The sequence below is a fragment of the Pygocentrus nattereri genome, chromosome 18, assembly GCF_015220715.1.
Source record: "Pygocentrus nattereri isolate fPygNat1 chromosome 18, fPygNat1.pri, whole genome shotgun sequence".
In the NCBI taxonomy this organism is placed as follows: domain Eukaryota; kingdom Metazoa; phylum Chordata; class Actinopteri; order Characiformes; family Serrasalmidae; genus Pygocentrus; species Pygocentrus nattereri.
Genome location: NC_051228.1, coordinates 19,140,710 through 19,156,553, shown reverse-complemented (window position 1 = coordinate 19,156,553; position 15,844 = coordinate 19,140,710). Strand labels below are relative to the sequence as shown.

Sequence of the window (15,844 nt, the reverse complement as noted above, 5' to 3'; positions counted from 1 at the left end):
AAAGAAATAAAGAAAGCATGATAAATACAGAGAACAGGAAAGGAAAAAAGAAAAGAGGGAGAGAGTGAGAGAGTAAATAAATAAACACTACTGGGTAAATAAAATCCAGGTAATGAGCTTGTTGAGTAAATGCTCTCAGGTGCCTTTAACATTTGTTTGTTTACCTTCTTTCTTGCTTCTTTCTGTTTCTCTCTGAACTCCTCTAACTTCTTTGCCTCGTCCCTCATGGTCTGAGCCAGGTGCAGGTGAGACAGACTCACCTGTTCAGTCTCTGTAAAACACAAACGCACTTTCTCTAAACATTCGTTTTATTTCAGATTACAGTCATTCACTCTTCACTCTGTGCATTCAGTGCTAGATGCTTCAGTAAAACCAATGACAGCTGACACACACAGACTCTTTCACCATAAAGGAAGACGACAAAACACACTGGTACTTCATACAGTTTCACAATTTCCACCAAAGCTTCTACTTACGCAGCTTGAAGACATCGAGTGACCTCTTTAGCGTGCTGGAAACAGACAAGAACAACATCAGACACTCACATCACTGCACATGACATCCACTCATGAGTGTGTGTTTCCCAAAGTACACAGGGAAAATGGTCTGTTCTGGATTATGGTGATGTGATCTGCAGCTGCCTCTATAGGACAGGGGTCACAACCCAAATGTTAAGAAGAGCCGTTTTGTCCTTTCAGCAAAAATCAAGCCACCTTGGGAGAAACAAAGTTTTATGTCCATTTTACCATCTTGGCTGTAAATACACTATATTGCCAAAAGTATTCGCCTGTGAGCCTTCACCCGCATATGAACTTGAGTGACATCCCATTCTTAAGCCATAGGCTTTAATATCATGTCGGTCCACCCTTTGCAGCTATAACAGCTTCAACTCTTCTGGGAAGGCTTTCCACAAGGTTTTGGAGTGTGTTTCTGGGGATTTTTCCAGAAAGCATGTGAATGGTGTGTTTTAAAATTTTAACAATGTTTACATATTACAGCAAAATCTTTTATTTCACAACAGCAAACCATTTTTTCAAACATTTTAACTGTCAATCAATTAACTGTTTTTATATACTGAAAGCCACACGCCTGAAATACAATAATAATACTGTTCTACTTCATCCACATCATACAGCTCTATTGTCCAAACAGGCTTTACCAGGCCGAGAAATAGGAGGAAACAGAACTGACCACAAAGTGATGTTGGACATGTGACCACACTAAAAGCATAACAGAAGCTTTCTGTAACAAAAGCCAGTCAATAAACACTTTTATCTCCAAGCCACAGAGCCATTAAAGTGCCATAACTGACCAGCTCAAACGAATAGAGACCATTCATGATTCCATAAAGTATGTTCAGTGAAATGACTGACATATATGACAACAACATAAAGGTTAAAACACACTGTGAACTTAAACATGCGTGTTACAATTAACCTTCTATTATTAAAGCTATTGCTGTTTATTATTACTGTTTTTAGAATTGTTGGGGATCAATTTGATTATTTTGACTTTATATTACCGATTTCATCTTGCACAACATTTTTTCTACATTATATGACACTTTTAATGCAACAGTTGCACAGTTAGTTGAACATAGTTGAATACAATATTAAATAACGTGAAACAGGCTGTTCCCATTACAAGCCTCGTTGCTCAAATCTGAGTTTTGCTCAGATCTGATCTCTCTGACATGACAGTTCACACTTGTTTAGGTAAGTGACTCAAATCTGTCATTAATGTGAAATGGGATTTAAGGTTGCATACATATCCGATCTAGGACCACACAGAAAAAAGTAGCTACGGCCGGATTCGAAAAGATCAGATTTGTGTGTCCACACAGCTCTAAGAACATCACATTAAGGCATAAAATTGGATTTGTGCCACTTCAGCCCAGTAATATGAACATAGCCAGATCTGAAGCAGCTTGATTTTCTCCTCTCTCTTTAAAGATGAAACCTTTAAGTTTCAGTTTTGGTGTCTACCAGGTCTTCCAGGTGGTTGTTATGAATCCCATTTTCTCTGTTGCCTTATCAATTGTTGCGTAATCACTTTTAAACTTCCATTTTAATTAAAGTATAACAAACTATAAGTTTGAATACTGTGAGAGAGTTCCCCTGCTGTTTTATCGGAGTGTCGCCGCCCTCCAGTTTCAGTGTCCATTTCCCAAATGGTTTAGCTGAGCATGCTAATGTTATTCCTCCTAATAAACAGACATACGTTCAGCTTTGCCTCCTCATTATTCACCACCACCACTGGAATATTTTATCATTATCATTAACACCTGAAGGTAATACGAGGGGACAGTGGAGATCTGAGTCTGCAGTGTCTGAGATTTTTAAAACACAGAGTTAAGAAAGAAAACCATCTCACAGTGCAAGCAGCGTTTTACAGTATAAATAAATGTAGCGCCATTCCGCTAGTAGTGAACTATGTCGCCTCACCTGCTGCCTAAAAATGATAGAAATGGACGCTTAAACAGAGGTTAGGAACTTTTATTCTGTAATAGCTACGTCCTAAATTTAGGACCCTACTTAGGATGTTTTTGGTGATATGGCCCCTGTTTTGGAAACCACTTACTTCCCTTTGACTTTCTCCTTTTTTATGCATGTGTGCTTATCGTTTAGCTGATCTTCTCACAAACATCTCCTGAAAAATCTATTATTTGTTGTTTGCATTTAATGGCTATTTTGACAGGAAAGTACATGAAATAATGAGAGGTGGTCTCTTATGAGCAGTACAGAAGAATCATGACATTTTTAAAACATAAAATACCAAAGCTCCACTAATGTCTTGTCGCCACAATTGAAAATTTGAGTCAGAAATGATTAAACAAAATCTAAGAAGGAGCAATTCAAAGTGTAAACACCAGAGAGGTCATAGAAAGGTATTGATTACAGCCTAATCATAAAACCGCAAAGAGAACCACAGCAGCTCTTAGACAGGCTGATTTCAACACTGACAAAACCACGTTATTGTTTTGCTATTATTAGTATTCCTGCTGAATATGCTACTATTATACTGCATGCTTATGTTAATGCTGTGTCTGAAGTAGCCAGTGTTCGTATGGCTGTTTGACTGGGTTAAATCTTCTTTGTAAACAACAGTGTCATTATCTCTTACTTCATCTCGTTGTGGCCGCACACCTTCTTGGAGAGCCCCAGCAGCTCTTTGGCATATTTCTCCTCTATTGCAGCTCTAAAAGAGAAAAGGAATCCAAAGGTTAAAGGAAAAACTGAATTCTTTGTTCATTTCCTGCTGAGACAGGTAAAGAAGGGAAGGTCATTGACCTGACTCAGGTGTATTTACACCATAAAACTGCAACACCGTTTAGCATTTTACATATTTAACATATTACACATTTAACATAACTTTGGCCCAATTTAACATCATTAACTGGTGATTTGACAACAGCAGATTTTTTAAAAAGCAAAAATCTGCTGATAACAAATGTGCAGCTTTAATGTGGACTGCAATAGAAGCAAATAAAATCACGTTTATTGCTCCATAACATTTACACAGGTGCTTAAGTGAGTGCGTCTTAGGTGCGTAGCCCCCTTGCAGTACTTAAATGTATTAAAAAGGTAAGAAAACAGGATACACACACACACACACACACACACACATATATATATATATATATATATATATATATATATATATATATATATATGCACACACATAATGCTATGAAATAAAAGCTATGATATATATGTATGACAGTTACATACACAATGCCATATATGCCATTTGTAAGCTCTACATGAACAACTTCAAATGATAGTTTAGGAAAAAGATAAACTTACTCAGTTTCCCACTCTTGACCTGTAGTCGAGACATGGTTGGCGTTTTAAGTCTGCTTCCTTAGATTTAGCACTAGAGCACTATTAGCTGCAAGGCTAATGCTATCTATGAGTCATGATGTTATCTATGCTAATGCACTTTAGTCCGCGTTTATAGAACAGCCAGTCATAAAGTGTCATAAACCACATATCACGTTTTTTAGAGATGCTAAACATCTCCACACAGTTTGAGACAAATGTGTGATGATTTAGACTCGCAGTTAGTTAGCACTGTGCTACTTAATGTCCATAAACTTCCAGTACTTGTTAGCTACATTAGCCTCGTATCTCCAGTGCTAAAACTAAAAAAGCAAACTTCACACACCAAAAATGTCTTGGCTGATCGACTACGTCTGGAGTAAACGATTGTTTTTTGCATTTTTTTTCAGCAAACTATCATTTTAAGATCTGACCTGAGAAAAATCTTTTTTTCAAAAAAATGTTTTGTTAACATCACGTCACCGCAGGGTTTTTTTCATGTTGCTCCATAACAAGTCAGGTGTAGCTGAAAAGTATGTTAGGGTGGTGCAGGACATGTATGAGGATAGTGAGACAGTGGTGAGGTGTGCAGTTGGAGTGACAAATGGTTTCAAGGTGAAGGTATGGTTACATCAGGGATCAGCTTTGAGCCCCTTCTTGTTTGCAATGGTGATGGAAAGGTTGACAGATGAGGTCAGGCAGGCGGTTCCATGGACCATGATGTTTCAGATGACATTGTAATCTGTGGTGAGAGTAGAGAGCAGGTGGAAGAGAATCTGGAGAGGTGGAGGTTTGCACTGGAGAGGAGAGGAATGAAGGTTAGTAGAGACAAGATGGAATACATGTGTGTGAATGAGAGGGAGGCAGGTGGAAAGGTGAAGATGCAAGGAGTAGAGGTCGTAAAGGTGGATGACTTCAAATATCTTGGGTCAACCATCCAGAGTAATGGACAGTGTAGAAAAGAGGTGAAGAAGAGGGTGCAGGCAGGATGGAGTGGGTGGAGACGGGTGTCAGGGCTGATGTGTGACAGAAGGATAGCAGCAAGAGTGAAAGGGAAGGTTTACAAGACAGTAGTGCGTCCTGCTGTGGCTCTGTCTAAAAGACAGGAGGCTGAGCTGGAGGTGGTGGAGATGAAGATGCTGAGATTTTCGTTGGGAGTGACAAGGCTGGACAAGATTAGAAATGAGCAGATCAATTTTTGAATGTGAAATTACCTTAGAAAGTAAGACTTTATATTTTGGGCTCATACCCCAAAAGTGGGAGAAAAGAGATAAACATCTAATGAACATTTTGTTGGTGGCAGCTAAGAAAGCTCTCACTAGGAAGTGGCTGTCACAGGAGTGTCCAACTTTAAAGGTGTGGATGGATATTATAAAGGACATATATGACATGGAGAAAATAACCGCGTTTGTTAATTTTACAATGAGACAGTTCCTCTCAGATTGGGAAAAATGGGTTAAATATGTCACACCCCTTAGGCCTGATTTCATATTCATAAACTAATTATATTTCTGAACAGACAAGATCACCCCCTGTATGTATATAGTTCTGATACTTTCAAAAGATGGAAATATGTCCCACAATGACATGTATGCTTGTGTATGACAATAAAAATATAATAAAAAAAAAAAAAAAAGAAATGAGCAGATCAGAGGGACAGTGAAGGTGGAGCAGTTTGGAGATAAAGCCAGAGAGGCCAGGTTGAGATGGTTTGGAAATGTGTTGAGGAGGAAAAGTGGATATATTGGGCAAAGAATGTTGGAGATGGAGCTGCCGGGTAGAAGGAGAAGAGGTAGACCTCAGAGAAGGTTTATGGATGTAGTGAAGGTGGACATGGAGATGGTTGGTGTGAAAGTAGAGGAGGCAGTGGATAGGGCAAGATGGAGGCAGATGATCCGCTGTGGCGATCCCTAAGGGGAGCAGCCGAAAGAAAAAGAAGAAGAAGAAGCTCCATAACAGGACTTAGAAAACGCATGCATAGGGAAATCTCATTGCTGACCCTGACCACATAATACAAAACAAAGCTAAAACGCAGCTGCTTTCACTTTCTTTATAGCCAGCAGAGCTCAGCCAGAATGGCAATGTCATATGAGCGAGTTCAAAGAACTTCCAGGATTATGTAATATAAAATAAGTATATAATATCACACATCGATCAGCCATAACATGAGGACCACCTCCTTGTTTCTATGCTCCTTGTCCATTTTATCAGCTCCACTTACTCTATAGGTGCACTTTGTAGTTCTACAGTTACAGACTGTAGTCCATCTGTTTCTCTGCACACACTGTTAGCCCCCCTTTTACCCTGTTCTTCACTGGTCAGGACCCCCTTAGACCCTCACAGAGCAGATACTATTTGGTGGACCATTCTCAGCACTGCAGTAACACTGATGTGGTGATGGTGTGTTAGTGTGCGTTGTGCTGCTATGAGTGGATCAGACACAGCCATAGTCATAGTAAAGCCACGGGAGTTACACAGTGGTGGCGATAGGAACCAGGCATCACAATGACTAAGGAATGTTGATGATGGTAAAATCTGAAAATGATCAATTCTTTGGGGAAGATTTTGCCTAACAACTCCATGCGTGTATCCCTCCACCATGAATGGGTTTTAATAATATGTTTCAGCCCAAAATCTTCTAACCCAGTGTCTCAGTCATCAGGCAGTGCATTCATAACCATTTCATGTAATAACCTTAGGTGAGGGAGCTTTTAGAGGTGGATGTCTGGTTTCTATCACCACCACTGTGAACAATTCTAACTTGATCATTTTCTCTTTGCTTACATCATAACTTTTAATTCTGCAGAAATGTGTAAAGTGGAATTCCCCTTTAACAACAGTTTGGAAAAGAATACTATCATTTTCGTCCTTACACAAAAGTGAGTTGTTGAATATGAACAGATTAACTGAAAGTGAAAAACAGTGATCAGTACATCCAATTCCATCTGCATTTAAACAAAAGCAGTACAAATACAGGATAACATAATCTGGAGCAACATATGCTGCCTTCTGTGCAACTGTCTTCTTCATGACAATACCAAGAAACATTCAGCATGTGTTAGATTGTTAGACTGACCTGCCTGCAGCCCACAAATGTCTCCCATTGAAAATGTGTGGCACATTATGCAGTGCAAACTATGTCAACAACGGCCCTTACAAACCTGCTTTCAAAACTGGTAGTGCAGTTTAAAGGAAAGGTGACGTAACACAGCGGTGAACATCATAACAGCTCCTGTAACAACTCTTTTGTTGCAGGCACCATATTTGGAATGAGCATTATATTTACAAAAAACAATGAAGTTCATTAGGTAAAACACCTAATGCAGGGTTTTTGTGCCGCTTTCAATGTAAAACAGGTCAATCACAGATCACTGCCTTCTGTTTTTATTTGTATTAAACATTTCTATGGTGGAAAGAATGGCCTATTTATGTAATTACAGAGCTGTTTAATCAGTTTAGAAGTCCTACTTTTGCAAAGCTGATTAAACAGCAGTTTGTGTAGATCAGAAATCACAACTGCAGCCGTAGAGTTGCACACTGAGTCAGCAAAAACAAAGTAGTGTCCTGTTTGGTGTTGACTTATGTACTTAAATGTAATATATCTACATACTTTTTTTTATCACTGCTTGCTTTTGGTCATCTGTTAGTTTGTTTGCACTGTATTATCTGTTTCACATCAAAAATATGTGTATTTATATGTTTACAAATTAAACCACAACTCTTACACACACACACACACACACACAGACACACACACACACACACACACATATATATATATAGCTTTTGGTAAATTTGCTGTTTTCAGTAACAACAAGTGACATCCACGTCAGCAGTGTTACTTAAATGAGGAAACAATATTCAAAAAACCATTTCTGTGAATTAAGTGAGAAACAGGACATCCTGCAGCAGCTTGGGTCTTCTTAAATGTTTTAACCTACATTATTCTTGCATTTTATTCTTTTCTGAGGTCCACTTATAACATTTGTGTGGCTTTATGTAGCAAAAACAGTCATAATTAATTTTTACTTGATCATTTTCCAACCTCTCTTTATCCTTTAGAATTAAACAGGCTGTTTTTGTCACTATGCCTGTAATATTTAAATGACATGGGATTAGGAGGAGCTAAACTGCCATAGGCTGAATAGGTGGACATGTGTAAATATGATGATTTGAGCGACATCACAAAAACAGTGAAGTCACAACAGCTGTTTTTACAGCTTTCTTTTCCAGTATGGACTGTATATTTGTACGTATGTTTTATGTATGTTTTAGCAATGTTTACAACACTAATTCATTTTCAAATGCATGCAATAGACAATTTAGAGATGACTACATTTCCCCAAAAGCCTTACGAGAAAACCAGAAAGTCGGGCTAAAATCCACAGCGATGCTTAACACATCCCGTACAGTCCACGGGAAGTGAAAAATGAAGGACTGAAAAGTGACCGTTCTAAAGTGACTCAGTGCACCAGCTGAAACTGTCCTTTACAGAGCATTTCCTAAAACTGTTGCGGTGCAAAGATTATCAGAGATGAGCAGAGAGAGATCTAAAGGTCATCGCAATTGAGCTTTAAATGAATACTCCACGGTTTTTCAACCTAATCTCTACCCACTGCACAACGCATCATTTGGTCAATTGCTATTGACAGCACACACACATACACACACACACACACACACACACACATTTTCTAAGCCGCTTCTCCCTCAGGGGCTATTGACAGTAACTCCAACATATTTCACCAAAATTGGATGACAACAGAAAATCTCCTGAATCACAACTCACTTTTAACAGAAGTTGATGAGCAGATGCAGAATTCCACAAATAAATGTTTGAAAGGTGCAGCTATCTAACACAAACTGCTGCTGCAGATGTTAGAATGGGATTCAAGAGTTTTATTGTCATATGCACAGCAGAAACACTGTACAATGAAATTCTTACTTTGCTGTTCCTCCATTCACCAAATACAATCTGTATGAATGTCCTACCAAATCTGCTCTTCAAAGGTTTCATGCAACTTCACCACACTGGAGCGGTACAGTAAAAAAAATCTTACAAGGGCTCGGGCCCAGAGAAGGCAGCGGTGTTTCTGGATCCTGTTTAAATGTTTTAACTTCCCTTGCTGGATGCAGCCATGAACTGGGTTCACAGTCAGTGGTTTTCAGAAGTGTTCCTAAGCCCATGCAGTGATTTCCACTAAAGAATCGTGTCTGTTTTTAATGCAGTGCTGCCTGAGAGCCTGAAGATCATGGCCAGCCAATACTGGTTTGTGGCCTTGTCCCTTGCATACTGAGATTTCTCCAGCTTCTTTAAATCTTTTAATGACATTGTGTACTGTAGATGAAATCCAAAACTCCACAGTACAAAGCAGGTCAAACTAAAACACCATAAAAAAGCTGTATTAGTTATTTACACTTTAATAATATTTTCTTATCCATGGCCATCGGACAGAACCTGTCAAAACTCCACACTCAGCATCCATTACCACTCACATCTCTGAATGAGTGAATTATACACATTTAAAGCTTAATACACAAAAACAGCGCTCTATAAAAATAAATGTAAACATTCACTGACAGAAATCAGAATCCACGCACTACCTTCTGCTGTAAGTTTGGTTTAAGGCCCCTCGTAAAAAAAAAAACGCAATAGCATCAGAATTACTGTTTATAACTAATGTTGCCAATAGAGAAACGCTGAAATTTAGAATTTGAATCAGGATGTAATAAAGCTGGGATTTCAGAAAGTGCCAGAACTCTCATGCAATGACACTGTCTCTAAAATGTACAAACGTCAGTGTTTCCTTTCTCTTCATAAACTTAGAGCGGTTTCTGGGGTCCCAGCTTGCCATCCTGCCCCTTTTGAGCTTTGGGGACTTAAGTGGTAACAAGGTTTACACACGGTTTGTTTCAACACTTTGTAATTAGCATTTGAATGTTTTTGGAAATCCACCCTTGGCTAACTGCTTTTTTTACCTGTTGGTTTGTTGCTTGGTTGATTAATTAATTAATGATCTGATTGCTGGTTAATTATTAACCACATTGGTCCTTACCTGGCCTTTATAAAGTCCTCAATCTCTTTGCATGTCCTTTTACCATCGTTCAGGTGTTGGATGATGGTGTCGTAACCCGCTGTGCTGGTAATTTCGCCGTTCTGTAACCATCAGGTGAAAAATAAAGATGGTTTTTAGTACATTTGCAACTCAAATGCCCTTCTACAATTACAGCTAGCACAATACATATCCACACAACAGCACGCATGGCCAACGTAAAGCATCATTAAAGGTTCTATATCTTACATTTTTGAGGTCCATGTATGAATTTTTGAAGCGCAGTATCTTAGTTTCTAATTATTCATTAGCTTACTTTTCCCTTAATTTGGTGAATTCAGCAAATAAACAGCAACTGTGAATTACAATGTGCAGAAGTATGTTCTCTATAGAGGATGTGTAACTTACTGACACTCAGAAAATCAACAAAAAAATGTCACATGACTGGGGCACCCAAACTTTTGCATACAACTGTATGTATATATGAACTCTGTTCTGATTGTCTGCCCTGTATTGTGCTTCACTCGACAAGTAGTCCATGCTGAAACACTCCTTATAACTTCAGTGAGAAGGGGCGGAGCTAAACTGCTATAGGCTAATCAGGTGGACAAATCCATTTATCTTTCTGACATCAGAAAAAAGTGAGTTCACTCGTTGCTTCTTATTTTCCACGGTTAGATAGATAGATAGATAGATAGATAGATAGATAGATAGATAGATAGTCGTCTATTACAGCAGCACAATGTACAGTAAAGAGCACAACAGGAGCAAAAGACGTATGCTATTCCACAGATGCATAAATAGAAGAAGTAAATACATATAACGAAATATATTAAAACAACCATTAAATATAATGTGCAGTACAACAATAAGTAGTAAAAGTGCTATGTGATATGTTAACAGTTGTGCAATATGCTCAGTGTACAAACAAGGTGGCAGTGCAATATGCAGCATTGTTTTTTTTCCTACACAGAGGCCCTTCAAGTGAATGGTCAAGACTATTTGGATGAGGAAGAGTAGCACTAGGCGTAAATTACTGTAGCCGCTCAGAAATAGCCTTGTAGTGCAGCCTAGATATTACAGCTTCAGTATTGTCTCCCTCAGAATCATACTCATTTCTAACTCCAGCCTGTAGGTTTGGCTATCATTATCCACACCAGCATCTTCCAGTAACTGTAATTCATACCTTAAAGCCAGACACATAATCATAGCCCTCCAGCCACAGCCAGCATCAGGCATGTGTCAGAATAAACAGTCAGATGGACTAATGGCACTTTCTAAGCTATTAGTGAGCTACTAAAGCCTGGAAAGTATGCAAAGCCTAAGCCAGACTTAACCCATCTATTTCATTCACAAATCAGTTCTATTATTGATGCTTGAGGGCCATTTCTGACCCTGTATGTCTAAACCACTTCCTAGAACACGTTACTTTACAATAGTCCTACTTGCCAACAACTCACCCATCAGATTCGCTTATTTTTATTGTACTTTACTTTGATTGATTAAAGTATTTACTTTAAAGCTGGGCGACATGGCCAAAATATAATAAACAAACAGCCAATGTGATCAATGATTTCATGGATTTCACACAATTTGAGGCTCCTTTTAGCCATTATGGTGTCAGCAGACTCAAATGTGACCTCTGTCCTGCACAGGACCCTTATATCAGTGTGCGTAAGGGTGGGTGTTTTTAAATAAATGTACTATAAATAGGATATTCTAAATATTATAATGGTCAATGGTAATATATTAATTCATATTTGCTACTAAATTATATTTATTATTCAATAATCTATATAATCTATAAATATACATATATACTGTACACATCTTAGAAATGACAAACAGTGATATTTATTTAAATGTATAAGATTAAATCATATTTAATGTCATTCAATATGACACATGTTAATATGTACATTATAAATGTCATTGTACATATTAATATTATAAGTAATGAATTATAATATTGGCATTTATCAAATGAAAAATGTCCGAACCTTTTGTGACATAAAAATATTATATCACAATGCTACAAAACGTTGTTTTAATTGAAAACTTGTAGTACCACATATGAAATAATAATAATTTATCATTGATCATAACTAATTAAGCAGGCCTGATTATCTCTTAGTAGTGAAACATGCAGTTGGTCAGTGTTTCTGAGTACTGACACGATATACACGAAAAAGCATGTGACTTAATTCATCACGATAACAGTAACATACCGATCTATTTCCCACACACTGCGCACAGTCTTACAGCTTATTGTCATAACACTGGTCTGCACTCGAGGTCAGCGTTGCACACCCACATGAATCATGCGCACAACGGCTGGTCATCTTCACTTTCACACGTTGGGATCGTCACTGTTGATGACGTCGTCAAGTTGTATGTCAATAAAACATCAAATGTAACGGGACTTTAAAAACACTGAAACCCCAAAGGGGTCAAAGGGGAACACGACAGGAGGGGTCAGTCCTAATGAGGCTGAAGTCAATTAATCCACCAGCTTCTTGTTCAAATGTACCGGTTCCACCTTAAATGGCGCAGCAGTTGCACCTCAGGTTCTTGTCCGAACTTTCCCGTTCCTCCTTAAATACTGCAGCGCTTGCACTCTGGCCCATGGGGCCGCTATATTTTGAGGCCCGAAGCGCCGGAATGTAACTGCTGCACCATTTAAGGTGGAACGGGAAACTTCGACTGGGAAGCTGAAGAGCAAGAACGTAACTGCTGCACCATTTAAGGTGGAACGGGAAACTCCTACTGGGAAGCTGAAGAGCAAGAACGTAACTGTTGCACCATTTAAGGTGGAGCGGGAAACTTCGACTGGGAAGCTGAAGAGCAAGAACGTAACTGTTGCACCATTTAAGGTGGAATGGGAAACTTCTACTGGGAAGCTGAAGAGCAAGAACGTAACTGCTGCACCATTTAAGGTGGAACGGGAAACTTCTACTGGGAAGCTGAAGAGCAAGAACGTAACTGCTGCCCCATTTAAGGTGGAACGGGAAACTTCTACTGGGAAGCTGAAGAGCAAGAACGTAACTGTTGCACCATTTAAGGTGGAATGGGAAACTTCTACTGGGAAGCTGAAGAGCAAGAACGTAACTGCTGCACCATTTAAGGTGGAACGGGAAACTTCTACTGGGAAGCTGAAGAGCAAGAACGTAACTGCTGCACCATTTAAGGTGGAACGGGAAACTTCTACTGGGAAGCTGAAGAGCAAGAACGTAACTGCTGCCCCATTTAAGGTGGAACGGGAAACTTCGACTGGGAAGCTGAAGAGCAAGAACGTAACTGCTGCACCATTTAAGGTGGAACGGGAAACTTCTACTGGGAAGCTGAAGAGCAAGAACGTAACTGTTGCACCATTTAAGGTGGAACGGGAAACTTCTACTGGGAAGCTGAAGAGCAAGAACGTAACTGCTGCACCATTTAAGGTGGAACGGGAAACTTCTACTGGGAAGCTGAAGAGCAAGAACGTAACTGCTGCACCATTTAAGGTGGAACGGGAAACTTCGACTGGGAAGCTGAAGAGCAAGAACGTAACTTTTGCACCATTTAAGGTGGAATGGGAAACTTCTACTGGGAAGCTGAAGAGCAAGAACGTAACTGCTGCACCATTTAAGGTGGAATGGGAAACTTCTACTGGGAAGCTGAAGAGCAAGAACGTAACTGCTGCCCCATTTAAGGTGGAACGGGAAACTTCTACTGGGAAGCTGAAGAGCAAGAACGTAACTGCTGCCCCATTTAAGGTGGAACGGGAAACTTCTACTGGGAAGCTGAAGAGCAAGAATGTAACTGCTGCACCATTTAAGGTGGAACAGTAAAATTCTGCTCTCTAACGACTTGAATATCAAATAAATACTAATATTATCATATTAGAGATGAATCAGTGTTAATATCTGACTGCTCTGCTCTCAGATGATGAGGCACTTTCACTGAGTCTTAGAAAACTGCAAACCCACTGCAAACTATACTAATAAGTAAGAGACTAGGGCGATAACAAGCGCTGTAATTGACGTTTCCCGTTGTGGAAAGCACGTCCGTTTCGACACTTGAGCACAACAGTTAAGTTAAAAAGGCGACCGCAAAAGGTTTTGTTTCAAAGTGAGGAAGTTCCCATAAAAACGACGCAAAGTTTCAAAAAAGTAGAGAAAATTGCACCAAAACCGAAAAAGGCGCTAAGCGACTACATTTCAGATTCATTTCTGAAACGCTTGCGTTTTGTGACTAAAGGGAAACTAGACGTTATATCGCGAAGAAAGACTCCAGCTCTCACCCAGAAGTTGTCCTTAAAGTGAAGGTCCCTCATGGTCTCTGACGGACGGTCCGAGCTCTTCGCGCGGCTGTGGAGACTGACGGGCTGAGGCGTGTTTCGCTGGTACCGACGCGGCCACAGAGGCGGCGCTCTTTCCCAGAGCGCTCTGACGCGCGCACTTTCCGCCACCTGCTGGTTGAACTCTGCTATAGCGGCTCACTCAAGACATGGGCGCGCCTCAAGCTGGCGCCTAGGGCCCTAGGTAGGGCACAGCATGAAGGAGACGAAGGTGAAGTGAACTGTAGACGGTGTGACGAAAACAGCGCATCGGTTTGCTGATTCAGGGAACAATATGCGTTTATTAATGTTTTAGATGCATGTTTTAGCATTCAGGCCTGTAGCTAATAGACTCATTTAAAGCTCATTAGGACGCATATGGAAGAAAGAAAAAAATACATTAAGATGCATTGTTAACTATATTTATTATACACATGTTTTATGGGATTATCTGTGTCCTACAGGAAACTAGTGGTCTCTGTTGGAAAACATGAAGCCAGTTACCATTAGGTTTTAATCCTAATGGTTTCTAATGTTCCTTTTCCAGCAAACTAGTAAACTAGTAAAATTAACCTACTTTGAGCTTAGTAGCTAGTAGTTGTAAAATGTCTATTCAGCTCTATTTTTTTGACATCTATACATGAAACTTAACCTAACTCTAGTGCATAATTAGTTAATCTCAATTTTACTAATATAATATAGTATATTTTATATAATTTATATAGTAATATAGAATAAGTTTTCCCATTTAATTGTGGAAAAAGGGTCTTTTACTTTGAAAGGACTAATACATTATGATATTACATGACCGTAAATTCTTATTATGCTGTTATTATCCTACATTCCACAAACCAATTGAAATTTGATTAAGTTTATCCTGGATTTGTTTAGTCTTGTTTTCAGTGAAAGGATGTTTTTATATGGTGCTCTTCTTTTAGATTTTGTGATGCTGTGGTACCAAATACACCATTAAAAATCTAATATGTACATTATTTAAACACATTTGAATAACAAAAACATTTTCCTGTGCAGGAAACAATTCATGTAATAGAGGGTTAAGTTTCAATCCAGGCAAGTTTTCACAAATGTCTATTTCAAGTTAGTATTTACACATACAGTACATACTCAATCTAAATCGTTTGCAAGCGTTCAGTGTGTGAAATGCCCCCTGGTACCTGGGGGTCTCATGTTGTCTGGCTACTTCAGTGCTGCCTAACTTCTTACTTATCCACCATAGGGGTGCTAGTGATGCTTCCAAATGTTTGGTTGATCAATTCTTCTGGAAATGCTCTGTTCTAGTGTCATAATGTGCTCTTCTTCACATTAACTGAGATCTTGCTCATCTTCTCTTCGGTCTTCAGGAAACTGGGCGAGTTTTCAGATTTACAGATCTACTACAGCACATTGTAGTTTTTCAAAGGAATCTGAAGGACCAACTGGGTGAACCAGTCTGCTACAGAGCCACCCTGAGGCAGAACAGTGCTGCAGCTCTAGTTAGTTGAGACACCAAAGACAGAAGCTGACTGTGGGTGAAGCATTTGATTTTGAGACATTCAGAGGGTCCAAAATATTAATTGGGAAGTCCAAGACACCCCCATGACCCCCTGTATTTCCCATATTACATGCATTATTAGCTTAATAGGCACTAAATA

The 15,844-nt window shown here is 39.2% G+C and overlaps 1 protein-coding gene across 2 annotated transcripts in view; it reads right to left on the bottom strand.

The window, feature by feature from the left end:
* The window catches only part of pstpip2 (proline-serine-threonine phosphatase interacting protein 2), a 39,836-nt gene extending 25,610 nt beyond the window's left edge, over nt 1–14,226 (bottom strand). For both annotated transcript variants that reach the window (XM_017711258.2, XM_017711259.2), the window contains exons 1-5: nt 14,157–14,226; nt 9,878–9,978; nt 3,124–3,198; nt 477–511; nt 165–271 (exon numbers count right to left, since the gene is read on the bottom strand). In XM_017711258.2, coding sequence (XP_017566747.1) covers nt 165–271; nt 477–511; nt 3,124–3,198; nt 9,878–9,978; nt 14,157–14,189 — 351 coding nt within the window. In that variant the 5' untranslated portion in view covers nt 14,190–14,226. The remainder of the gene's footprint in view (nt 1–164; nt 272–476; nt 512–3,123; nt 3,199–9,877; nt 9,979–14,156) is intronic.
* Nucleotides 14,227–15,844: the final 1,618 nt, after the last annotated feature.